Source organism: Marmota flaviventris, chromosome 12 (assembly GCF_047511675.1).
Source record: "Marmota flaviventris isolate mMarFla1 chromosome 12, mMarFla1.hap1, whole genome shotgun sequence".
NCBI classification, from domain to species: Eukaryota; Metazoa; Chordata; class Mammalia; order Rodentia; family Sciuridae; genus Marmota; species Marmota flaviventris.
Genome location: NC_092509.1, coordinates 76,944,086 through 76,971,075, shown reverse-complemented (window position 1 = coordinate 76,971,075; position 26,990 = coordinate 76,944,086). Strand labels below are relative to the sequence as shown.

At 51.7% G+C, this 26,990-nt stretch overlaps 1 protein-coding gene across 1 annotated transcript in view; it reads right to left on the bottom strand.

The window, feature by feature from the left end:
* Positions 1–8,327: 8,327 nt before the first annotated feature.
* Positions 8,328–26,990, bottom strand: part of Lrrn2 (leucine rich repeat neuronal 2) — a 62,461-nt gene continuing 43,798 nt past the window's right edge. The window contains exon 2 of the mRNA XM_027945711.2: positions 8,328–10,765. Within this exon, the coding sequence (XP_027801512.1) occupies positions 8,394–10,532 (2,139 nt within the window). The 5' untranslated portion in view covers positions 10,533–10,765 and the 3' untranslated portion in view covers positions 8,328–8,393. The remainder of the gene's footprint in view (positions 10,766–26,990) is intronic.

Sequence of the window (26,990 nt, the reverse complement as noted above, 5' to 3'; positions counted from 1 at the left end):
ATGTACCCAAGACGAAAGAGGAGGAGGGCTTTAGACCAGGTTTCCTGTGGCAGTTGGGTAAATCCTCTGCCCTCTCTGAGCACATGCTGGTCAGATAAGTGTTGGTGACTGTCAGAGTGAGCTCTCCTGTGCGTGTGAGGGGTGGGGGACCCACGGAACTGATGTGGGGGGTATAGCAGAGTCCCAGAAAGCTGTAGGTTTTGATGGGTTAAAAGCTTGAAATTTTGAAGGTTAAAAGCTGACACAGGAGCCCTGGCTTTGCAAATGAAAGCACTAGGAACTCACTTCAATTTCCTTATTTTCAAGGAAATGGCTATCTATGTAAATCTGAATCGCATTTAAGTGCGGAGATGGGAGATGTTCATCAAGCTAATCCTCCTGACAGACCCTGGAATTGTTGTGGGTGGCTGTTTCCCTTGGCAACTCTCAATTGCAGTCTCAAATTCTGCAGCTGTGACTATAATTCCCGGACCCTCTAATGCAGTAGTTCTTGACCTTTCTGAATTTTGGACCCATTTCAGAATCTTATTAAATCCAAGGTGTCCTCTCCAGAAAATTTCACATATACATATCCACAGAAAGACTTGTCAGCAATTTGCAGATGCCCATGGACTCTCCATCTTTGAACCACTGGCTCTAGTGGAGGGCTTGAGAGGAGTGGCCATCCATGTTCCAGTGGCTCTGGATCCAGCCCTGCCCTGACTCCTGGGTTCTCGTTCCCCTCCACCTCTCATTGTGAAATGAATGGAGATAATGATACCTAGGCTCAGACGGCAGGGGCTTGATCTCCATGGCTCCTTGAGGCTGCCTTCAGCTGTGCATGTTGCACTTTTACCAAGCAATGGCCTTTGAGCTCTGGAACGGTGAAGCCCGTGCTGTCCAGCTATGGATCCTCTGCTTTGGTCAGCTCTGCCCCGCTGCGTCCTGGGATCACTTCACACATAGACTCTTGCTCCTGCCCACCACACACCAGCTTCTGTAGTCCTTGTCAGTACCAGCGATGCTATCTCCCTTTATCTTTTTGCCTAGCATTGCACACCCCTGAGAGGAGTGCACTCCACTGTTTTCATTGCTCTTTGTGTAGAAGATAAGGTGCTACATAAGTAGAGCATTGGAATCTGGGATTAGAATACCGGAGTTCAAATTCCAGCTCTATCCTTTTTTTTTTTTTTTAAATTGTCAAGCCTGAGCCCCTTTCCAGGGATGTGACCTTATTTGGCCATGATGGGCTTTACACATTTTTATTTTTTTAATTTTATTTTTTAATATTTATTTTTTAGTTTTCGGCGGACACAACATCTTTGTTTGTATGTGGTGCTGAGGATCGAACCCGGGCCGCACGCATGCCAGGCGAGCGTGCTACCGCTTGAGCCACATCCCCAGCCCCCAGCTCTATCCTTATTGATTGGGTGACCTTGGACTAGTTATTTAAATTTTCTAAGCCTCGATCTTCTTACCTATAAAATAGGTATCATCATCATCATCATCATCATCTGTTCTGCCTAACTCATTGAGACGTCCCTAGAGCAAATGAGAATGCAGTTACCAGTGAATTGAGTCATAGGCCACAACGGATCATGCATTATTCTTACTTAGGCTGAGCCTGGTTCTTTTCTTCCCATCTCACAGACTGACAGCCTGGCCCTTTTTGATTCCTGAGGGTGGCAGCAAGATGAGGAATAGCTCCTCAGCACCCTCTCAACCCACGAATGCTCCCTTGTTGCCAAGGAAGTTGCCATTTTCAAACAATGTCCCTTTCAGAGCTCCAAACCATCCAGAAGCAAAGAAAAACCAGGGCTCTTTTTGTGTGCAGTGGTGCTGGGGAGGCGGGTGGGGCAGGTGGGGATTGGAAATTTCTGCAAACAAGGCAAAGGGGTGCTCTGGGTTCTTTGGCTGGTGACTAGAGGCACATGGAGGTGTGTGCAGGGTGGGAGGTGGTTGGGGGTCGTGATCATGACTGTGACCGGGCAGTGGAAGGTCCGGGAGGAGCAAGCAGCCTGGGGATGAGGACGAGAGAATGGCTCAGCAGGCCCTGTGGGAGGAGAATGAGGCAGGCCGCTGGCTGGAAGGAGATGGTGGGGATCACATCTCCTAACCCATGCTATAAAAGAGGCCCAGAAGCCAGATGAAGTGGTGATGGGGACCTACCATCTAGGCACATGCTGAGTGTGAGGTTTGGCTCAAAGTTCAGTCTCTGATGAACTCTTGACTTGCTCAGCTGACATCTGAGTTCAGAAGCCAAAGAAGCCCATGGTCAAAAGCTGATATGGACTTGATTCTAATCCACAAGGGAGAACGGATTGGTTTCCTCCAGAGGAAACCACTGCATAATTTTAGAGTTGAAAAGTTTCTAGATAATATCATCCAAGAGGTTTTAAAACTGAAGTCCTGGCAATAAAGTCACAAATTATCCTGAATTATAAAAAAAAAAAAAAAGAGGACAGTATCTAAAAATAAAAGTAGCTGCACAGGAGCTCTCTAATGCACACAGAGTTTACAAGTTCCAGTATTCTCGAAAAACTTTGACATACTTTTAAAGTGTATAAATTTGAACACAGTAGAGGACAACGTTAAGATAGAGTTCTGTCTCTGATGAGCTCTTGACTTGCCCAGGTGACATCTAGAGCCAGAAACCAAAGAAGCCCATGGGCAAAAGCTGATATGGACTTAATTCTAATCCACAAAGGAGAACTGACAGCATTTGAATCCTGACTCTGCCACCTATTTGCTATATGACCTTAGAAATATCATTCAGGGCTGGGGATGTGGCTCAAGCGGTAGCGCGCTTGCCTGGCATGCGTGTGGCCCGGGTTCAATTCTCAGCACCACATACAAACAAAGATGTTGTGTCCGCTGGGAACTAAAAAGTAAATATTAAAAAAAAGAAATATCATTCAACCTTTCTGAGCCCTAATACTTAAATCTATAAAGCAGAGAAAATAGTGTCCACTTTATAAGGTAATAATGGATGAAATGAAAGGGTCCGTATGACATCCCTGCTATTGTGGCTGGCGCATGGTAAGTGCCCAATGTTAGTCATTTTTGCCATTCCACAAAAAAATAGAAGATGCTCTCAAACAAAGGGCAACTGCAAAAGAATAGCGCAGTGGGCAAGAATCATGCAGGGCAGGCAGAAGGACAGGTGATCGGACATCTGTGAAACTCACAAGGGTTCCATTCATAAAGTCTTCAGGAGTGTAGATGTGGCACCTGGACCAGACGAGGCGCTGTGAATGGCTGGCAGAAGGGCAGGATGGTGACTTGCTCATGCCAGTGATGTCCCCTCAGTATGATGGGCTTTGACACCAAACAATCAGATGGAACTGAAGGCTATCGAGGTTATTCCTCCCCACCTTAAATTAGCTCCCATCTCTGTTCTGAGGCCTTGGAGGAGACTGGGGGAGAGTGGGGGGGGGAGCAGGGTGCTGAGCCCACACAGGTGATGGTGGACCCTCCACCCACATGAACTACTGTGAAGAATTGGGGGGCGGCGGAGGGGGCCCAGAGCCAGTGAAGGAGTAAACATGGCTTCAATTTGCTAAAGTAGGGGAAGAAGAGACTCAGAAAACAAAGAGCTTGTTCAGAGTCCAGCCCTGGTGAAGTTCTAGAAGAGATGGAATAAACTGATTCTTATGATCACCTCCCAAATGATGTCCCCACTTCTGTCCTTGTGAACCCTAAACCTCCATGCTTTGCTCTCTGTCTAGCAACCAGGGGGAACCCCTAGGTCGAATCATGCCATATCCACTCGGAACCGTCCAGCGGCTTTCTGTCTTCCTGGAAGAACAGCCAAGTCTTTACGGTGGCCAGCAAGACCCAAGAGGATCATGGCTGCTGCTGCTCTGACCTCGAGCACGGCAGATGCTCTCCCCCAGCCTCCCTTGCTCTACCCAACTAGCCTCCTGCTCTTGGCCTTCACCCTTGCCATTCTCCTGGCCTGGAGTTCTTTTCCCAGATACTGCTTGGCTCACTACTCCAAGTCTTTGACCAAACGTCAGGTTCTCGATGAAGTCTTTCCTATCATCCTATGTAAACACCCCCCCTTCCTCATCTTTGACTTAAATTTTTCTCCATAGTTCTCATGATTCAATATATTGAACATTTTAACTTATTTCTCCTCCTCACTAAAATGCAAGGTTTCTGAACTCGGAAATTTTTGCCGCAGACCACTGCCCACCACATAGTCATGTCCATCAACTTTTCTCTGCTTGGGAGGGAGGGAGGGAGAGAGATGGCGGCATCGGACTTAGAGAGCTCCCTGGCTTGGAGCGACCAATCGTCCCAGGTTCCCAGGACTGAGAGGGTTCCTGAAACAAGGGACTTTCAGTGCTAAAACCAGGAAAGTCCCAATGGGTCCCCTACTCCGGACCAGCCAGTCTCACCTACTTCCACGATACGATGGATGTCTAGACTGAGAGTTCCCAGGAATGGTACAATCTCACTCTATCCTCTTTCTGGCACAGCCTCCCACGGAGTCTGCCTTGACAGCCCAGCAGATGAGATGCAGAAATGTAGGCTGCTAGATAGTATATTTAGGTGGTTTGTAGCTGGCTGAGCAGCCAGACGTGTTGATTAATGGACCCATGTCAGGCTGGTGGGAAGGCTGCCGCAGAGAGCCATCGAGCTGTCTCCTGGCCCAGATTTGCTCCACAATCTATTGGGGCTGTGGATGAGAACACGGGAGGCAGAATGGAATTTGCCAGTGGCGTGTACTAGAGAGGGAAATGCCCAACATCTAGGCTGTGTTTTGAAATCATCTCAGTAGATGGAAATGATAGGCTCTAAGTAGAGACCTAAAATCCAACAGAAATAATTTTCTATGTAAGATTTAAGAAAAAACAGGCCCCTCCACTTTTTTTTTTGTACCAAGAATTGAACCCAGGGGTGCTTAACCACTGAGCCAAAACTCCAGCCCTTTCTTATATTTTTATTTAGATATAGGGTCTTGCTTAGTTGCTTAGGGTCTCACTAAATTGCTGAGGCTGACTTTGAACTGGCAGTCCTCCTCCTGCCTCAGCCTCCTGAATCACGGGGATTACAAGGCATGTGTCACCACACCCAGTAAAAAACAGTCATCTCAAATGCACAGAGACCAGGCTTAATCGTATTTTGCTTGTTGTAAGTCAAGTATGTAGTCGACCACATGCTCCGTCTACTGTGAAAGCTAAGACTGCAGATGCTACCTCTGGCTGTATTAATAGACACTCAGAGCTGTGAGGCGGTCAGGGGAGGGTCTCGCTGTCCTCCTTGCTGGGGGACACGCCTGGGCCCCGGGTCCAGCTCTGTACCAGGCGAGAGGCGGATCACTTGCGTCAGCTCCATTTCTAGCAATTCCAGGACACAGCACCCCACCAAGTACCTTTTCCTCCCTCCCCTCGGCTGGCTGTCCCTACAGCACCATTTCCTCTTCTAGCAGAAAAGAGGTCATTTCTTTCCCCACCTCCCCTATCTTAGTTCCTTGGAGTAGCCAATCGGTTCAGGACCCGTGGAGTCGATTAAGAGACAGAATACATCCCCATAATGACTTTTTCCACCAGAAGCAGAGATTCATTTCAAGCAGCTGTGAGCCACATGGCGGCTGGGAAGCAGCAGGGCCTGGGGCCGGGGAGCCAGAGTCGCATCCTCCTGGTTGAGTGACTTCTCCCTTGCCCCAGGAGCTCACAGCTTTTCTTGGTTTCCTATCTGTAAGGGAGGCGTCTGAGGGAAACAGGGATAGACCAGAGGCAGAAAATGGTCTGGGGGATTGGGGACTCCCAATCTCTGTCCCTGGTCTGATGTCTATCCAACCACAGGCTCATTTACAAGCATTTTGAGTTAAGAGGGACCTAAAGGGACTCTAAAGCTGCTGGGAGCACTTCTTAGGCTGCTATGACCCAGTCCAGGGCTCTTTGGGTGGCAGTGGGTGTGCAGATTCAGGAGCATTACGGGGCTCTGGATGCTTATTTAGGGGAAAAGCACTTTGATTTTCCATGCCAAGAAAGGTGTCAACTGCTGATGGATGGTCCTAAAGAAAAAGAGACGGTGACTTCCGACTCTGGCTCTCTATGATTGGCACGGCCCTGTCCCACCTCTTCCCTATAGAGCTTCCTAATCATGGAGGGCAGCAAATAGGCTACACCCCCCCCCCCCCAGGCCAGCTGCAGATAACGGTAGGATGTGGATTGGATGATTCCAAAGCTTATCTGGAAAGCAGCCTGGGAGGGGGCAGGAGGGTCTGTTGGGTGAGCGAGGGGACAGGGAGCATGGATAGATGTGGAAAGATCTGCACCCTTCCCTGAAGACCATATGCCTTAGAAGAGCATCTGTGAATGGGTGTCATTGAAATGGAGGCTGAGTGGGAAGAGGCAGAGGGACTGTCCCAACTCCCTTCTGCTGTCTATAAAAAAAAGCCGAGGCCTGGAGCAAGTGTCAAAAATTCTAGCCACTGCAGACTGGCCACCAGAGATTCTCAAAGTGTTGTCCCCACTCTAGCGGTATGAGCATCACCTGAAAACCTGTTAGAAATGCCAATTCTTGGGCCCCACCCGTCTGTTGTAGATGAAAGAGTCTGGGGCAGGGATGTGGCTTCTCTGGGTTTACCAAGTCCCACAGGGGATTCCATTGCAGGTTTAAATATGGCAGCCCTGCCCAGGAGGAAGGAACTTTCTAAAACAGCACTTTGCTAATGGTTTCCAGATCCCTGCTCTTGGTGATTACGGATGCTGCCTCGGCCTCTCCTTCTGGCTTTGGTGAGTGATCATGTTCTAGGTCTGTGGACCCTGGTGTTCTGTCTGTCCCTGGTCTGACGTCTATCTGTGTATACATTTGCAGTTGTGGTGGTTTAGAATTGGCTTCCAACAAGTCTGCCACATGTTTTCTCTATCACAGGGGGACCCTAAAGCTCACAGTCACATTATCTCAGTCTTGGGAAACCCATTCCTTTCCCAGTCTGTTTCAGAAACAGAGCACGGTCACCCAGGAGCCTTGGGCTCTGGTGTTACCCTCTTGTTGGCCCACAGCCGCCCCCCTGCCCTTGGCTCAGTTGGCTTCCCAACAGATGTTCTTCTTCACATGGGGTTGTCAGAAGTCAAATCCGTTAAAACAAAACAAAACACCACACACACACAAAAGCAAACCAAGTTCATTGCAAATTATGCTGAAATGGAAAGGAAAGATAAATGCAGCAATTTCCTATCCCACAGTCTTCCCCTCCTCAAATCCTCTTCACCCCACTCCCCCTCCTGCCCCAGCTAGCCAAAGTTCTCGCTGTCTTGATGATTTGCAATTCTCTGCATGACTCTGCCTCTTGGGTTTGTTTAATTAGAAATAGGCAGGGAAGTGCTTCCTATGCACTGGCATGTTAATTGCTTATCAGAGAAGGAGAAGCGGGACCATGTTTGGTGATGGAAATTTCCGCTCTCTCTCTCTGCATCTTTATGTGTGTCTCCATTTTTCTCTTCCACCCCTCTCCTAGCTTCCAGTGTGATCTTCCTCCTTCTCTTCTTTGCTGGACATCATTAGCCTCTCCTGCTCTTTGTCCCTCTTCCCTAGCTCTCCTGCTCATAGCTATAGGGACTCTCTGGGGGTGGAGCAGACCCAGAGACCAGAATTCAACTGAAAAGGAAAAACTCCCCACCCCCATCACTGTCAGCCTTTGAAGAGATCCCAGGACAGAGAGCTCTTCCTTTGTGCTCAGAATGCAAAGGGTGCTTTTCTTTTCATTTTTTGTCCCCCTATCCCTTATCATTGTTGTTATTATGATTGTTTATTTTTATTTTTTACAAAACAGGAGAAAAGAGTGAATCAGGTTGGGGGCAGGTGACACATTTCTCCACAAAGATACAAAATTGCCTATAGAAAGTCAGCGCCAGAGAGCCCAGACTGCCAAGATGACACGTTCCTGGGCATCCCTCTCCCCAAATGTCCTTCAGGCCCAGCTGGGGTCACTTCCACTTTGGGGTGATCCCCCAAGATGGGAAGGAGAGGCCTCCTTCAGCCCTTGCCCAGGAGGGGAACGAGCAAGCAACTGAGACTGTACAAAGAAAGAGAAGAGGAAGGGGTGTATCCTGTGGGCCAGGGCCTGGGGACACAGGCAGGGGAAAGCCAAGCAGAGGCCCAGCAGCCTCTGGGCATGTAGATAATGGGGAGGTGGGAGGCTCTAGCCAGAGTCCTTCCTGTTCCTTGGACATGTTCCTCATGAATGGCAGCAGAGGACCCCAGAAGATAAGAGCAACATTTTGGAGGCCTCAGGAGAACCCCTGGGAGCCACAGAGCCCCTGTGTCCTGGTCCAGCTGCCAGGCCTCAAGCACGTGGGCCCTTGCCGCTTTCCTGGCAGGGCATCTGGCCCAGATCGCTTCCCTTTTGATAAAAAGTAGTCCTAGTTATTTCTCTACCGCTGAGAACTGGCCGAGCTTCAGGAATTTTGAGACAATGGTGGCAACAGTGTCTCCCCTTCTGAGGATCGGGACAGCTTCCTCCCTGGATTCCAAGGCAGGACAAGGGGTGCAGACACCACCCGGATGGACGGGGCACTCCAGCCCCAGAAAGCCCAGGCTGGAAAGAGAGGCCGCCCACCCACCCCCTGTCTGGGCTGGCCTGTGCCAAGGTGGGCCATGAGCCCAGCTGCCAGCAGGAGGACAGCGAGAGCCAGGATGGCTATGAGCCCAGGCCGGTCCCCAAGGGCTCTGTGGCAAGGAGTGGCCTCTTTAGTCCTGGCCCATACACAAGCCAACTGGGTGTGGGCATCAGCAAAGGCCACTTGCAGGCAGGCCCAGTACTCTGTGGCCTGAAGGAGGCGGGTGATGTTGTAGCTGTGGGTGCCCCGGGGTAGGCGGGCCAGAGAAGTGGCCCCCTGGCCCCGGAGAGAGGAAGCGATGGACCAGGTGAGGTTGGTGGAAACTGTGTTGGGTGGGGGAACCCAAGAGAGCAGAATGTGATAGGGGTGGGTCTCCTGCACCCGCAGCTCCAGTCCCCGTCCCTCATTCCTGTCTGGCTGGGGGGGAGCATGGCCAACCACCACACTGACTGTCTTAGTGTCAGCCCCCACCAGGTTCTGGGCCACACAGGTGTACAGCCCTGCCTCTTCCACTGTCACTCTCCGCAGCTCCAGGGTCCCCTCGGGGTACACCCGGTATCTCCTGCCCGCATGGGCCGGTGTCAGTCGAACCCCAGTTGGAGTGACCCAGTAGATCTCAGGTTCTGGTTCGGCCAGTGCCCGGCAGTGCAGTACCATGGTCCCTCCACTGGCCACCTGGAGGCTGGGGGGGAAGCTGCGGGGGGAGATGAGGGGCAGGCAGTGGTCCGTCATTTCCCGGAAGGGCACCTCACGGACTGGGCGTCGCTGGAGATCCGGGGGCTCAGCGCACAGGGTGGACTGTGGCTCAATGAAGCGGACACGGGTGCCCGTGGCATTGGCCCAGCGGATGACACAGTCACAGCGGATGGGGTTGCCGTGGAGCCCCACCTCCTGCAGGTTGGGCAGGGACTCCACCGTCTGATGGTGCAAGGCACTGAGAGCATTGTTGTTGAGCATAAGGGTCTCCATCTGGGGCAGGTGGTGGAAGGCGCGGGGGTGGATGAAGGATAGCCGCGGGTTGTTGGTGATGTCCAGCTTGGTCAGCTCGGGGAGGTTGACCAGGGCAAACTTGTCAATGGAGACCAGCTCCTCCATGTTGTTCAGCCCCAGCTCCTTGAGATGTAGCATGTTAGCAAAGTCTCCGGGGCCCACCCGCTGCAGCGGGTTCTTGTTCAGGTCGAGGAACTTGAGTCCAGGCACCTGCTCTAGGGCCCGCCTGGGCACCCGGGCCAGCTGGTTGTCATAGAAGGAGAGGCTCTCCAGGCTTTGCAGCCCTTCCAGGGCATAGTCGGAGATCTCCCGCAGGCTCATACCCGCCAGCACCAGGCTGCGCAGGTTGGCCAGCGGCCGGAAGTTCATGTCCAGGATGGCGTCCACCTTGTTGCCACCAATCATGAGGATCTCCAAGTTGGGCAGCATTTCAAACCAGCGGCTGTCGATGGCCCTGAGCAGGTTGGAGTTCAGGTGCAGCCGCAGCAGGTTGCTGAGCCCCGCGAAGGCCCTGGGGGCGATGCGGTAGAGCTGGTTGTGGTTGAGATAGAGCTCCTGCAGGCCGGCCAGCCCCGCGAAGCTGTGGTCCTCCAGCCGCGCCAGCTGGTTCTCCTCCAGGTGCAGGCTCAGCAGCTGGGGCAGGGCCCGGAAGTCACAGTCACGGGCGTCCGAGAAGCTGTTCTGGGACAGGTCCAGCTCTGTGAGGTTGGCCAGGTAGGCGAGCTCACTCTGGTCCACGCGGCCGATGCTGTTGCTCTGCAGCAGCAGAGTCTGGGTCCCTGCAGGGAGCGCCGGGGGCACCGCCGTCAGGAACAGGTCATTGCAGTCCACCGTGGTGGCCTCTCGGTAGGAGGAGCGAGGCGTATACCAGGGCCGGATCTGGCAGGCACACTGAGGGGGGCAGGGCACATGCCAGGGCACCACAGGCACAGCAGCAGTGGCACCAGCCACACAAGCTAGCAGGATGGGGGCTACGAGGAGCCTCATGATGGCGCTGGGGGACAGGTGACCATCCACAAGTAGAGTCCAGTCCTGCTTTTTGCGTTTTGCAGGTTGAGGGTCAGCAGCCCTGCCAGGGCCTGGGGAACTGCCGTCTCAGGACAGTCATTCTATGTGGGCATGGGTGGGCGTCACTCTGTGCCCTCCTGGGTGTGGCTCCTCATCCTCGTGCGCTGGGTCTGGGCCTGTTCCCTCATCGCCATGGCCCGTCACAGGCAGCCCTGGAAGGAGAGGGTGGAGAGTTAAGGAGCAGCAGGAAGTAGATTCTCCCCCCTTCCTCCAGTCTCTCTGCTCCAAGGGGCAGCAGAGGGACCACTGGAGCCAGGCTTCTTGGGTTCTGTCCTACTGTCCTTAGGCTTTGGTGTCCTTTTCTACCACCTGGCTAGCAGCTGACTGAGTCCTCCAGGAAGAGCCCTGGGATAGTGAAGGGGTCAGGGGGCAGTGTCTGGAGGGAGTGTGGACAAGCTGGGATTGCTGTCTTTGGAGTCATTCTGAGCCCACAGAGATGTGGAATCGATTCTTCAGCCTTTCTTACCTCTTTCCTCCTTCCCTTCCTGGCTCACTTGGTAAATGCCAGATACAATGAGAATTTCTAGAAACCCCCCTGGTTTTGTAGGTGGGAAGTGGGTGGTGGAAACAAGCCCAGCTTATAAAATCTGGAATGCGCTCCCCAGACCTTGTAGCGGAAGGACAGCAGAACCCTGATCCCACATCCACAGAGGCTGGGGAGGTGGGCTGGTCCTGCCTGGAGTCTGCTTAGGCTTTCTTGGTTGTGTGTGTGGGGGGTGGGGGTGGGGCTGCTTCTCTCTGTGGCCATTTCCCACCCTGGAGACAGGGACTTTCCCTTCCCAGTAGCTGCCACAGTGACCCAGGAGGTTGTAGGGTTCAGTAGCCTGGGTCTGAGCCCTGCTGGGAAAACCTTCTGAGACCTGGCCTGGCCAGCTTACTTCTGATTTTTCTGGTTACCACCTGCTCACCCACTGTGCACAAGTCTTCCAGATTGAAGTCACAGTGACACATCACCCTTTCTTATTGTCTCTTAGAAAACTACTTGTTCTTCAAGACTCAAGCTCATCACCTCCTACAGAAAGCTTCTCCTAACCCTCCACCCCTGCAGACTGAGGGGCTGGCCTCTTGCTCCAACAGTGTCCACGTTCCCACGGGCACAGCCCTGACCACATCTGTGCAAAGTTCTCCAACGTGAGACCTGTCTTGCTAACTGTTGTGCTAATTGTTGTGCCAGGAGCATGGGACAGGTCCTCAGTGAGTACGTATTGTAGGACTCAATCCCCTTCCCCCCAGGACCAGGCCAGGCCACCCTGGAGGCAGGTTCAGCCTTGATCTAGAACCAAAGATGGAAACAAAAGCAGGTCAGACCCCCATGCTTCCTTCTTAGCCTGGTCTGACTCCTAAGTGGAGACGGATTCCAGGTGGACTTTCAGTCCCAGGTTACCAGAGAAACGCACAACACTGTTGGCACCTACCATTGATTGGCCAGGACTCTCTGAAGACCCTGAACATCTCATTTCACTTAACCCTCATGACATGCCTAAGAGATAAGCTTTCACATCCTTAGTTTGCAGATGAAGAAACTGAGGTTCAGAAGAGGCCAAAGGCCTTGGCTCAAGCCCTGTAGCTGGCACACAGCCAGAGAGAGGAAGCAACCTGTCTGGAGGTTGTGCCAGCTACACCGGCTTCTCTGCCCCCAAGTCTGGGTCCAACCCGCCTTGGGCCCCCGAGGCCTGGGGTGCACTGGTGCTGCAGCAGGAGGCTGGTGCCCGTTGCTATCCTTACTAGGGAGTGTGGAAAGCCCAGAACTTTCGCAAGAAGGGACAGCAAGCCTCCAAGCTCCCAACCTCTCAACTCCCCAGAGGGGTTCTTGGCCACTCCATTGGGCTTCCAGGATGCTAGGGAGGGAGCAGCTGGAGGCAGGGTCCCTTCCCTGAGTTGGAGAGCAGTGTGCCTGTTTACTTCCGACTGCTTCCCACTTTCCTCTGCAGCTATTTCTGAAGGTGGAAAAAACAACCATGACTTGAAAGGCACAGAGGTTTGCGTAGGGGTGTGTGTGCTGACACGTCAAATTCAGGGGAAACAAATACACGTGTGCACATGTGCTCACACGCCAGCACACATGTGCAACGGGAAGCCTGGGGAGCCCAGCCGCCCAAGCCAGGGATTGGGGTCAGGGACAGGCCATGGGGGGGTGGGTTGTGATGTGCAGTGGGGGCAGAGAGGAAGCAGCTGAGTCCTGAAGTGGTCCCTGCCAATGAACAGGACCTAAGCTTCTGCACATTGATGTACCAGAGGGCACTGACCCGTCTAGACCTAGCACAAGAGAGCAGATCCACCTGCAAATAGACCCAAAACTTGGCTGTAGCACTCACTAGCCTGGGAAAGCTACTTGATTTCTCAAGCATCCCTTCCCTTATGTGGAAGACTGTCGTTGGAATTAAACAGTTTGGGTGTGTTGCACACAGACCTCTGGATGTCTCCCAGGTTGGGAGGTTCTCCAGCTACAGGGCTTCTCAGGGCACACAAAAAAAAACTGGATCCTAGAGCTGGACGTGGTGGCACACGCCAGCGGCTTGGGAAGCTGAGGCAGGAGGAGCGTGAATTCAAAGCCAGCCTCAGCAATTTAGCAGGGAGCTAAGCAACTTCATGAGACCCTGTCTCAAAATAAACTACAAAAAAGGGCTGGGGATGTGGCTCAGTGTAAGTGCCCCTGGTACCAAAGGAGGAGGAGGAGGAGGAGGAGGAGGAGGAGGAGGAGGAGGAGGAGGAGTTGAAGTTGGATCCTAGGACTCAACAAGTTCCTACTAAGCTTGCCTGCTGGGGGAGCGGGGCGAAGTGGGTGGGTGGGAGCTGTGGGCTGAAATAGATCACATGTCACAGCTTCAAATGGTGCCATGCTGGGTGTGGCACCAAAACCTCAAAATGATTGTGAGTCCAAGACAGTTCCCAAGTGGAGAGGGCTCTACAGGAAGGGCCCCAGCCTGTCCTCAACCTTCAGATGCTGCCTGGGCCAGGGCTTCTCTCTCCTCCTCCAACACCTTTGTTTCAAGTGCTGAGTCAGCGCTCAATGACACAGAAGGGACCCAGAAACCACTGAGAAAGCTCCACTCCAGGCAGCTCCCCGCCTCTGGCCTCTGGGGCTGCTGGGCCATCTAGGTGAGGCAGAGATCACTCCTTATGGACCCAGAGCCTAGAACTGGGCGCTGGGATCTAGGGAGAGGCAGGGGTTGGTGACTCCTGTTCACACTGCCCCTCTGACTCCCTGGCATGGCACAGGCCCAGACAAGTCCTGCCTCTCCTTGCTGAACACACAGCCCCTTCCAGGATGGAGCTGGGAGCTGCCCACTCACCTGCCATCACCATTTACGGCTGTCTTGCACATGGCCCACGCCTGCAGGCTGATTAGCAATTCCTATCGGGGAGCTGCGGAGAAAGCTAATTGTCTTTTATCTACAATCTCCTGGGTGATCAGGAGTTCAGACCATCACGTGTACATTTTCCCCCACTGGAATGCAAACTCCTTGTGGCAGGGCCCATGTCTTACATGCTTTTTGTGTCCCCAGAGCACCAAGTGTAGGAAAACATGTAGATCACATGTGCGTTTTATTTAATCCTCTTATCAACCCTGTGTGTAGGGAAAATAGGAATTATTAGTTTCATTTTGCCTGGGAGGCGAGCGAGGGTAAGAAAGGTTAAGTGATTTGTCAGAGGTTGCACAGCTTCTATGAAGCTGGGGCAGAATTCCAGCCCTGCATCTTTTACTGTGTAACCTGCCCCACCAGCCCAGCCCACGGGGATCAATGCCTGCTTTGCCTAAGCAGAGTGCAGGGCGAGCTCCTTTAGAGACAAACTCCTTTAGAGACGGACCTGGGTCTACAAATCTACCTGACTCCCATCTGCAGGGCCCTTGAGCCCTTCCTCTTGGAAAGGCTTTGAGGGCAAACCCAGGTGAAGCACTTCCTACAGGGAGCATCTCGGATGCTTCTAGAAGAGGAAGTGTGCAATTGATCCTCTGGACCCCCCCCCCCTCCCCGTGAAATACGCCCCTTGGCAAAGCTCTAAAGGAAGAGTTTTGGGGCGCCCCCAGCACAGCCTGGTGCTCCCGCCTGGCATCCAGAAGGAGGCGGTGGCGCCCACGGTCGGTCTCTCCCTCCCCTCCTCTCCTCCTGGTGCCCCGCCCCAGCCACTGGGAGCTGAGGGTCCAGAGGGAGGACGGCAGGCGGTGATGGATCGCCTGGCCTTGGCTGCTTCGGTGCCAGGTCCCCCTGAGCTGCGGAGACAGATGGGCAGCATAATTGAGTGTAGCGTTGATAAACTCCGGCCTCCTCGGCAGCAGATAAGCGCCGGGTGGGAGGGATGCAGGAGGAGCAGGAAGGCCGGCCCTCCGTCTGCACGCGGGGCCTCCAGCTCCTCCGGGGAGGTGAGAGGGCCCCTCACTCCCACCTCTCATTTAATCACACACGAGCAGAACCTCGGGGCTGGAGGAGACCTCAGCGTTTATCTAGTCTTCCAGAGTCTGAATTCCATAAATAACTTAAGCCAAGGGGGATGGTGGAGGGGGAGAGCCCCGGCCTTGCGATCAGGGTGGGAGCCTGGCTCCCTGGCTGTCTGCTGTGTGACCTTGGGTAAATTACTTAACCCTCTGAGCTTCAAATGCTTTAGCCAGGACTACGGAAGGGAGTCGCAGGGAGTGTCTGTTAAGTGCCCTTCACCCCCACCCCGCCCCCATGGTGGCCTTTCATTTCTTGGCAATACTTTTATAATGTTGAGGTATAAAATATTCACAGCAGTGTGCAAAGGGCACAACCCCCAAGTTCAATGAATTTCTAGGTATGCAGATACCGGCAACCACCACCCAGATCAAGATATTTAAACTCCCAGCACTCCAGAAGGTTCCCACAAGCCCCCTCACAGCCAGTACCCCGCCCCCCCCCCCCATCAGTTCATCTTTGAAGCTCTCTCCTTTTCCATCACTACTTGAGACCAGGGACTTTGAGATTTAGGTGACTTTAGCACTGGGGAACTTTAAATCCACTGAATTCATCCTCCTACCTCAGAGTGCGCCATGTTCTCAGGATCTCATATGTAACCCGTGGTCAGCAGAAAGAGATCCTGAGCCTTTTTTCCTGCTCTGGAGTTTAGACATTGCTTTACACCTTAGGGCCCCAGCTCTGGCTGAACTCCTTATGACTTGGGCCTGCCTATGCCAGGCCACCTTGAGGCAGGAAGATGGCCTGGTGACTTCCTGGCCCCCAGGCACCTAGATCTTCTTATTGGAAAGTTCTGGGGCACTAAGTAGGAGAACAAATCAGAGGTGACTGGGAAGGAGAGGCCCAGCCCTATACTCCTAGCCCTAGATGTCTCAGAGCCCCTCACATTCAGCTTGTCCCAAAGCCAACATCTCCTCCCACCAGACCTGCTCTTGCTTCTTTGGTCCCATCTCTGCCAGTTGGCATCACCCCGGCCAGTGCCCAGGACTGGAAATCCCCATCTTGATCCACCTCCTCCACATACATACTTTCTCTTTCCATTCTTGCTCTTGACCCTTACGAGGGGCCTCTCTTGTGTTCTGCTGCTCACTCCAGGGGGACCCTCTTGTTCTCAGACACATGATGCTCAACCCAGCAAACTGCTGTTCTCTTCCACACCTTGCCATGAATACCCTTCTCCAACTTCAACCATCAAACTCCTCTTGAATCATAAAAACCCATCCCAAGGCTAGGAGTGAAACTCAGGAGAAGAGGGCTTGCCTGGCATGCAGGAGGCCCTGGGTTCCATCCCCAGTCCTGTCTGTCAATCAAACACACCAACCCAAATGCCACCTTCTCTTTGATGAGGTCCCTGATCACTCCCACAGCTGCCTGAGACGGAACAGACCCCACAGCACCTTTCTCAACATTCTGCAGGGAGTCTGTCTACCCAGTCAGGCTGGGAGCCCTGTGAGGAAAGCATGGCTTGCCACCCATTCCTGGGTATCCAGGGCCTGGCAGCTCACTTTCTTTGCAGGGTTAGGGGGTGTTCTCCTATGAACTGGGAACCCAACCAAACTGTATTTGGTGAGCCACAAAAACAATTTAAAGTGGATACAGTATGCATCTTTAAAAAGATGAAGTGGAATAGGAGATGTATGTGCATCGACTAAGCGTTGTTTGAGGCGCTTCCTCCCAAGCCCCACTTTTACAGACACACCCACTTATGAACAGGACAGGATGCAAAGTGCCAGAATTCACCTGGCCTCAAAAATCATTATTCTCAGCCCAGAGTGGCGGTGCATGCCAGTAACCCCAGCGGCTGGGGAGGCTGAGACAGGAGGATCGCAAGTTCAAAGCCAGCCTCAGCAACTCCGTGAGACCCTGTTTCTAAATAAAATATTAAAAAGGGCTGGGGATGTGGCTCAGTGGTTAAGAGCCTCTGGGCATCTCTTTTGGTGAGGTGAGTCCCTTCCATGTGACAATACCGAGGGCTTCCATGTATTAAGATGTCCATTTGTTGGTTACTATATGCACCTCGTTCCCTTCCAGCCCCGCCCCATAACCCTGTGAGGAAAGTGCTTTTTAGATGAGAAACTTAAGCTCAGGGAAGCTAAGGGACTAGACCCACAGCTAGTAGGTGAAGAACCAGATGGACCCCCGAAGGGTCTCATTCACCAGTCTTGGCTGTTTGGCTGATTCTGTTTCCAGAGTTTACCTGACCTTCCGGGGTGGCAGGGCAGGGCAGGTGGGGGCCTCTTTTGGACAGGAGCTGAGTTTTCCTTTGTCTGGCCTTGCCCTCCCCTCCAGTCTGGGTGCCAGGGGCCAGGGTTCCAGTAAAAAACCCTTCCTGGGCCTAGGGAGGAAGGGACCTGTCGCCGGGCAGCATTCTCCACAAGGCCAGGTCCCTGGCTGACCCGGCAGAGGGCGTGAGAGCTGGATCTCTGGAAGGGAGCCTGCCTCGTTATTTCTTAATTAGGATGGAGGGCACCAGCAGGTAGCACACAGTCATTTCCGTCTGATTGCACTGCACCAAAACAGGCTGCAGGGGAGCCGAGCCAGCCTGCTGGGCCATGGAGAGCAGCTCCAGGTCGGGCCTGCCTCCTCTCACTGCCAGGGCTTTTGCCCATCCTCAAGGAAGCTGTCTCTGACCCCCGGTGCCTTCTCCTGGGGTGCTTAGGTCCCTCCATCAGCACCTGGTGCTTTCCCCTGCAGACTGTGAGCTCCCTGGGGCAGCAGCTGTGCTCTAAGTTGCCAGTTCTTGCAACAGGCTGGCACACAGTAGGAGCTCAGAGAAAATTTGAAGGAGAGAGACGAAGGAAGGAAGAAAAGAAGGGCCAGGAGGCGCAAGGCAGGGGGCAGGGGCTGGTTGTCTCAGAGCTCAGGAGCCCCAAGGACCCGCCGCCTGGGAAGTGGGCTGGCTTGACTGACCCTTCTGCCTCTTTCCTTGCCAACTTCACAGGAAGAGCTTGTCTTCCCTGGGCACACACCCCACTCTCCTTCCCTCCATGGCCACATGAGTTTTTCCCCTATCACTGGCCTCAGGGTGAGGAAGGCGCTTATCTCTGAGTCAAGTTTCTGCCCCTGGATTTCACATAATCCTATGCTAACCTTCACCTTTCTGGAACTCTCTCCAGAATTCTGCACACTCCACCAGCCTCTCTGGGAGCTCAGGGTAGAGGTTAAATATGGACTGAGTCCTGTTGCTGGCTGGCCCTGGGATCTTGAACATCTTCATTTGGATTCTTCATCTACAGGATGGGGAAAGACCTGCCTCACGGAGAATCTAAAGAGGATGTCTACACAGTAGCTGGTTCAGTCCAGTTTTTTTCCCTTGTATCCACTTCAATTTGTTGGAGACCCGGGGCTGCATCTTGTCTTCTAGATCACCTTTGACCTAGGTGATCAGGGAACCCTCTTTTTCTGAGCTTTTCCATTGCAGGCTCATACTCCTTCCTAAGAAAATCTGTCCTCTTCTGTGTCACCAAAAGCATGCCCTGGGCCCTCCAGTCCTCAGGACAGCTCTAGGACTCAGTGCATGGGTAGACCCTTGATGTCTGATACAGTGCTCAGCCAATAAACCACCCAGCTGCAGCTGTTCCCATGTAGGTGAGAGAGCCTCTGTTCTCAGGAGCTCCCTGCAAGGATTGAGAGGGCTGCTCAGAGAGGGTTCTAACCTTCCAGCTTGATGACATCCTACAGACATTCCACTTTGGCCACAATCACCAGCCAGATGGGCAGTCATGCCCAGCTGCTGACCCATGAGCTTCTCTAGCCTCCCTTCCTGGGATCTGGACAAGGTGGGCATTAAAGGCTCCCTCCCATAGCCAGGGCCTCGGGATGCCCCCTTAGCTACAGTAGATCACTGTGAGCTAGGGGCAGGACAGGGAAAGGAGAGGGACAATTTCAGAGAGATGTAAGCAATGCTCTTTCCTGTCCTCAAGCCTTTTGCACACACAGTGTCCTTGCCCTGAGGTCCTCTTCCTTGATTGCATATCTGGAAAATTCTTTTCTGTCTCCAAAGCTCATTTGATACTGCACCTCTGTGACTAATTCCCTGATCCTCTGCACCCCTCCATTAATCAGCCCCTTGCTCCCTCTACCCTCTAAGATGATGCTTGGCTCCTCTCTGACTGTAAGCTGCCTGAGGGCAGGGGCAGGGCTTGGTGGCCCCACACTGATAAGGAGGTAGTGCTGAGGAGTAAGTGCTGCTTGTGAGGAGTTTCAGTCTCTCTCAGGGCTGTGGTGCAGGGGGACAGACCCTCCCGCGCGGCAGGGAGGGGGGCAGAGCTAGCAGGGAGCAGGCCAGTTAAACACGGAGAAAGGCCAAACCCTTCTAACGGAAAAGGAAAATGAAATCAGAATGAAAATTGATGAGGCGGAGAGAAAAGGAGACTCGTTTCATCAGCAGGTTTGCCAGATGAAGCTCAGAGATAAATCACACAGCGGAAGGAGCCTTGGTCTCGCGCAGGGCTCGCGCCTTCCCCCTCTGTCAGCTGTCTCGGGCAGGCCACCGAGATAAATGGCTGCAGCTGAGGCCAACGGTGCTTTTTTTTTTTTCATCCTTTCCCCCTCTAACTGCAGTGAGAATGGCCTGTCAGTTCTCACCACCTCTTTTAGGGCTGCCCTGGCCATTCCCTCACCCAGTCCTTTCCTTTGTCCCTCCCCAACCGCACAAGACTCTCTCTTGCAGTCCCCCAACTCCCCCCTCTTGCCTTCTCCACTTCTCGTCCAGCTTCTTCACAGAGGAGGCAGAGGAGGGCAGGGGAGACAGCACAGCATACAGGGACAAACTTTGCAGTGTGGTCCCTTCTTGCCCTAGGCCTTGGGCTTCTCATAGGAAAAGCGAAGGGGTTGGGCTAGAGCACTGGTTCCCAAACTATGGTCCCTGGACCAGCAGTGCCAGAAAAAAAAAATTGGAGGCCTGTCCAGCCCTCCCCCATCAGAGCCTCTGAGGGTGGGTGGGGCCTAGTAACTTGTGGTTGAACAGACTCTCCAGGTAATTCTGATGAACACCTGATAACCTCTAAGGTCCAAATCTATAAATCAAGGACAGTGACACCTAGAAGTGCTCAATTAAAAAATATATGTAGCATACACTTGTCATCCCAGTGACTCAGGAGGCTGAGGCAGGAAGATCATGAGTTCAAGGCCAGCCTCAGCAACTTAGTGAGGCCCTAAGTAACGCAGTGAGACCCTCTCTCTAAATAAAATATAAAAAGGGGCTGGGGATATGGCTCAGTGGTCAAGTGCCCCTGTCATTAAATTTAACCCTGGGTTAAATCCCCAGTCATTCATATATGTATGTGTGTATATATATATATATATATAGGCACCATTGTTACTACCCTGACAGATTATTCCAGAACGCCCCCCCCCCCATCCTGGCCACAAGGAAACTCTATCCAAGGAGCATTAACAGAGCCTTGATTGTATACCAGATACTTCATGTATACGAGGGACTAGGGATACAAATTACAGGTAGGGCAGATGGAGACTCAGGTTTAAAACAAAAGAAAACTCTGGATTAGGGTATAAAAGTTGTCACAGAGCAAGAATGGCAAGGCTCAACCTAGGGGGAGACCACGACTCTACCTCATGTAGGAAGTTGGTCAAATCAGAGGAAATTTGCTTAAAAACATTACATGGTGCACAAAAAGATGGGTAAATTGGATGCTATACAAATTGTCCTTCAATAAAATTGTTTTAAAAAACTCATGGGGAGTGTTGCCTGGAACAGCAGGTCTGTGGATGCAGACTGAAGAAGATGTTCTGCACCAGGAGCCGAGAGCCTGGGATAAAAACAAAGGAAGTGAATTCCAAGGAGACATTCCTGGTAGGTCCTGCAAGTGTGGAGAGGACATTGTCTGCACATGATAACTGCAGGCAGAGGGCAGTGGGAGAGGGCAGATGAGCCAGTAACCACTATAGTCATCAGTATTCATATTTATCAAGACCAGATGCACCTTGTAGGTGAAATCTTCCATACTCACCACCCTGTATTGTATGTCTGAATGTATGCCCCAAATTCATATGCTGAAAACTCAATCTCTGGGACCTAGAGTTGGGAGGTGGGGCCTTTGTAGAGGTATACAGATCATGGAGGCTCCATCCTCCTGGATGGATTAATGCTGTTATGAAAGGAGGGCATTTGGTCCTTTTTTTGGTCTGTCTGCCTTCTGCCATGTGAAGATGCAGTATCCAAGGCACCCTCTTGGAAGCAGAGAGCAGTCCTCACAGATACTGGCACTTTGATCTTGAACTTCCCAGCCTCCAGAAATGTGAGAAATAAATTTGATCTTTATAATCACTCAGAGTGGGGTATTTTTTTATAGCAGAATAAATAAGACATATTTGATTCTCACAGATGCCAAGATCCCCATTTTAGTGGAAAGAGCATTGAGTGTCTTTCCTAAGATCCAAGCAAACAGGTGATGGGGATGAGGCTTCCAAGTCCAGTCTTCTCTTCCCAGTGGGAGGGCAGTCATGTTAGAGGTAGCCACTGATGGAGTTCGACTGTGAACCAGGCCTTGGGGTAGGGGCCTGAGTGGAGCGGAGTGACAGCACTGTATTCATAGCTCCATCTCACCAATGGTGCGCAAGGACATTAAGCTGGTGAAGCAGATGCCAAAGCTTGTGCTCTAAACACCAACCCCACACCTTCTTCCAGCCCCCTTCTTCCTTAAGATCAGGATGGAATGGAGGAGATTTTCAGTTGACTTCTTTTTTTAAGTACTGGGGATAGGACAGGGCCTCTTGCATGCCAGGCAGGCACTTGAGCTATGCCCCTAGCCCAGCTTCGTCTTAATGAAGCTCCCTAGGGTTTGAGCCAAACCAAGAGAAAAATCAGGCACCTGGCTTAAGCACAATAGCCCTTCTTCAAGGGAAGGAAGGTCTTTACCAGTTGGGTAGGGGCTCCCTTTCCTCCATGCCCACCCATGCCTTCCGAATCCATCATGCCGGCCGGGGGACCAGCAGACAGCTCTCATCTATGATCAATAACAGGCATAATTCAGTGACTGTGAGAGGGACCAAGGAGTGTAGGTTAAATCAATATTTAGAAGCTTCAAAATTAAACTAATTAAGAGCAAACCCTAATGATTTTTACTGTCTGGGAATAAAAAAAGATAAAAAGCCCACCTATATTTCATGATTCTACTTTAGTAGCTGGTAATAATTTGGGAAGAGCAGAAAATGGAAAGTACTCCCAGCCTGCCGTGTTCTGCATTGCGGGAGAGGGAGCTCTGGTCCTCCCGAAGAGAAGGGGGAGGAGAGAAGGGGTGAGGTGAACGAAGCAGGGTGCACACAGCACAGGCTGCAAGGCCACTGGCTTGGGGGGGCATTGTCATGGGTTGAACTATGTCCCCCTATAAAGGTACATTGAAGCAATTTGCAAATGTGACCTTATTTGAAAATAGTCTTTACAGATCAAATTGAGTGAAGATGAGGTCATCAGGGAAAACCCTAATCCAGTGTGATGAGTGTCCCTATAAGAAGAGGAACATGCCATGCAAAAACACAGTCACACTGTCACACTCCAGACCATGTGCTATGGAAATGGAGACCCAAGTGCTGCCACTGTGAGCCGAGCCATGTCACCATGGTTGGCCACCACCAGAAGCTAGTGGAGGCCGGGAAGAATGTTCCCCTACATCCTTCAGAGGGAGGGAGACCCTCCTTGACTTTGGACTTCCAACCTCTAGAACTTGAGACAATAGGTTTGTGTCATTTTAAGGCCCCCTTTGTGGTACTTTGTCATGGTGGCTGCAGCAAGCTAGTAGAGATCCTGGTTCTAAGTCCCTACTCTGCCACCTACCAACTGAGCAAACTCAGGCAAGATGCTTAACCTTGATCATGCTCAGCTTTCTCCTCTGAAAAGTGGGGATAAGACTACGACTTCCTAGCTTTTTGACAGAGATATACAGACGACTTGAAAACTCATGTGAAACACGCATCGTGAGCTCAGAGAGCTATATAAGCATCACCAGGCTTGTTGCTTGGTAGAAAGAATCTGGGAAGACTTGAGAGCCATCTGTCAGATGAGCAGGGTGTCCTGCCTACTCTCAGGACCATTCTAGAGATCTCGTCAGATCGCAGGAGTGAGGTCACTTTGCATCATTGGATCTTACATACAGAGTTTTATTTGCTGTCTACTTTACTGTAGTTTTCTTGTCTGCAAAATGAATGGGTTGAACATTATTTTAAAAGAATTTTCCAGCACCATTCTCTGGGCTTATATATAAATACAAATGTCTGTAGGGTGTTTTAGCAGCCCCAACTTTGGTTCTCATCCTTAAACCTCTCTGCTGCCCAGTATAATTCAGAGGGGTGTCAGCCACGCCTTGCTGAGAGGTGAGGAGTTCTCTGGGACCTTGCTCCTTTCTGCCCCTGCTGCCCGGGTTAAGCCCAGGGGAGCAGAGCAATCATTCTTTGACCTCTCTGGAGCTTAGTAGGCATAAAGGGAACAGAAACCTCACAGGTATCAAATAAAATCTCTATCGATCATGAGATGGCTCGCATTCCCAGACCAGGTGTTTACCTTTAATATATGTATGTCCTTACGCTCCACCACACTGAGCCCTGGAGCTCTGTCCTCAAGTGCAGTGGGACAGCAGCTGAGCGGGGGCTGCTGCTGCTCGGCAGGAGCCTGTTCTAGGCTCCAGTGGGAGAAGGTTCTCAGATGGTTCTCACTTGAAGCAATCAGGGGTCCCAAGTGTGCGCAGGGGTCACCTTCCTGTCATGTGACAACCAACAGTCTTTCCAGACAGGTACCACCATCTATGGCACAAAAGTCTCACAGGGATAGGCAACATCACTACGGCAGCCACCATCATCTCAATGCCACCACGCCATTGCCACAGTCAGCCCACCCTGTCTGTTACCGTCACCCATCCCATCACCGCCATATGCATCATCCTCAGCTGTGACCCTCAGCATCCTCTGCTCACTGCCATCATCATGCACCATGGTGAGCACCTTCCACCAGCATCACCATTCCCGTCCACCGCCACCATCCTGGTCATCCTAAGTACCCTGGTTATCATAGGAACGTGTATGTGGCCTCACTGCTGTGACATGCATAAGATCTGAAATAGATGTGGATTCTGCCTTGAGAAATATGCATAAGACCTTAGGAGCACGAATGTGAGAACAAATGGCTTCACAAGTACACAGAGGTGCACACGAAGAGAAGTGTGAGCGTGGACGAGGATGCACACGTGCAGAGTGCCAAGGAAGGGGAGTGGCTTTGGAAGAGTAGGCAGGGGACAGGCCTAGATGAGGCCAGAAAGGTTCTGCCTTCTGCCAAAGGGACATTGAAATGGTAATCATTTGCTTCCTGTTATCTCTGCTTCTCAGCTCTGGCTGCAGCATAGAATCATATAGGATTTTTTTTTAATATCTTTACTTGTGGATGACAACAACGCTTTTCATTTCTTTTTATTTATATGTGATGCTGAAGCTCGAACCCTGTGCTTCAACATGCTAGGCAAGTGCTCTACCCCTGAGCCCCAGCCCCATGACATCCGGGAGCTTTACAATCCACCAAAGCCTACCTCTCCCTCGAGAGCAGTAAACCAGTCTCTGGGGAGGGGAGGACTGGGCTTGGCATTGAAAAAAAATTTTTTTTTCAGGATTTCTTTGTATGTAAGTTTTGATCAAAACTAAAGAAACTATTAACAAAACATGAACCCCATCGTCGTTGATTCTGAAGTATTCAGAAGAGTACTGATGTCTGCAATTTACTTTCAAATGCACCAAGAATAAGATGGATGGATGGGTAGATGGAGAGAGAAGGGAGAAAAGCAAGTGTAGTGAGAGGTTAACCATAGAAGCTGAGTGGGGGCGTGCGGTTGCTCTCTGTAAAATTCCTTTAACCTCACTGTTGGAAATTTTCATAATAAAACACTGCGGGGCGGGGGAGGGGATCCCCAACTGGTTTTCCTGCAAAGCCAGGGCTGAGAACCGCTGCCTCTGAAGGAAAATCCATAAGCAAGCGAGTTTCTCTTTCCACTCCCCCGCTCCCACCGTGAGTCAAAGAACAAACCCTGTTCTCATCAAACCAATCAGACTCTAGTCCGGGGCTTCCCGACCTTTCTAAGCCGTGCACACACAGACTGTCGTATTTGTGCAGAGCACCAGGGGAGGAGGGGGAGGCGTGGGGACGCCTGAATGTCCCCGGGCCCCACAGGGCTGCCCTGTGCTGGAACCCCCACAGACAGACACGGTGACCGACTCTGTTCTGTGCAGACACCTCCAGATCTCCCAATCCAAAAGCCCCCGGCTCAGCATTTTAGCTGGGATTCAATCCTTTCCTGGGGAAGGCAGCAGCCCCGATCTGTGTATTGCAGAGTGTGCGGCTGTGTGGGGGTGGGGGCCGGGGCGGGGGCCGGGCTGGTGGGAGGACGCGGCAGGAAGGGCGGCCCTGCCTCATCTGAATGCTCCCCCACGCCCTGGCCCTGGCGGGGAGCGCCATGGCAACGCGGTGCTCTTTAAACACAGGGGCTTGTGCTGCCATCGCGAAGCAGCATTAGGCAATTTAATTAAGGAGCTGGCAGCAGACAAACTTTGTGAGTTAAAGGCATTTTATTAAATCCCATTGTATTATGCAGCTCAGTTCCCCCAGGAGCGGTGGGGCTGGGAGAAGACGGGGAGCATTTGCTGGGGTTTTCTTTTCCCTTCCTTGCTTTTTCTGGGCCCCCCTCCTGCTCCATGGAAGCAAGAGCATAAAGGGACCCAGATGTGATCGCTCACTCTCCCCAGCCTAAGGCTTCAGTGTCCAAAGCAGTTATGTGAGGGCCAGCACTAACCTGGGCGCGCCTGCGTGTTAACACACGGAGCCCCACCCCCACCTCTCAGTGGGAACTACTAGCTTCCCATTTTACAGATAAGAAAAATCGAGACATGCAGAGGCTAGGTAACTCAAGAAGAGTGTGGCTTGCCCCTCACAGTTCTGGAAAGGCCCCCTGGCCTCTAAGCTCTGGGGGTCTCTGGGGCTAGGCACCTCTTCAGCCTCTCCAGGTGGTTAGCCTGGCTTGACCCAGAGAGCTCAGCCACCCAGAGCTGTGTTCCAGTGCAAGGGCCCCACGGAGCAGAGGGACATACTTTTCAGTATACAAATGTCCACTGAGCCCCACCCTGTGCACAGCGTCCTAAGGTGAGGCAGACAAGGCACCTGCCTTCCACACTGGCACCCAGAAGCATCCTTGGGGGCTGTTTCCTCAAATCTAAAAAGGAGGTAATAGTATATGCCTTGTCTAGCAGAAATGGGTGCAATACAATTAGCAAGTTGCATAAAGGGTTTATTCTCTGCCAGGCACTTGCCATTATCTTTTTTTTTTTTTTAATATTTGTTTTAGTTGTAGTTGGATTTGATACCTTTATTTATTTATTTTTATATGGTGCTGAGGATCAAACCCAGGGCCTCATACATGCGAGGCGAGTGCTCAACCACTGAGCTACAACCCCAGCCCCGCCATTATCTTTTTTAATCCTTATATTATTCCCATTGAGCAGTCGAGGAAACTGACATTAAAAAGGAGTTAAGACTCCTGCCCAAAGTCATGCAGCTAGTAAGGGGCAAAAAATAGTGCACTGTTTTTATTTGTTTGTTGTTTTTGGTACCGGGGATTTAATCCAGGGGCACTTAACCTAGCACTTCAAACAAACAAACAAACAAACAAACAAACTATATATATATATATATATATATATATATATATATATATATATAGTTGGTGTGCACTACTGTGCCCTGCTCAGAAATAGTGCTTGTAATACATGATTACAAATGGACATCTACACATGTAGTCACTTGTATATATCATACACAATGTGCATGTACATATGCATATTTATATAATTATATAAACAACAGCTTTGAGATATAATTCATTCACTATAGATTCACAATTCCATTGTGGTTTATTTCACAACTCAGTCTTCCTCTGTCTTAGTCTATTTGGAT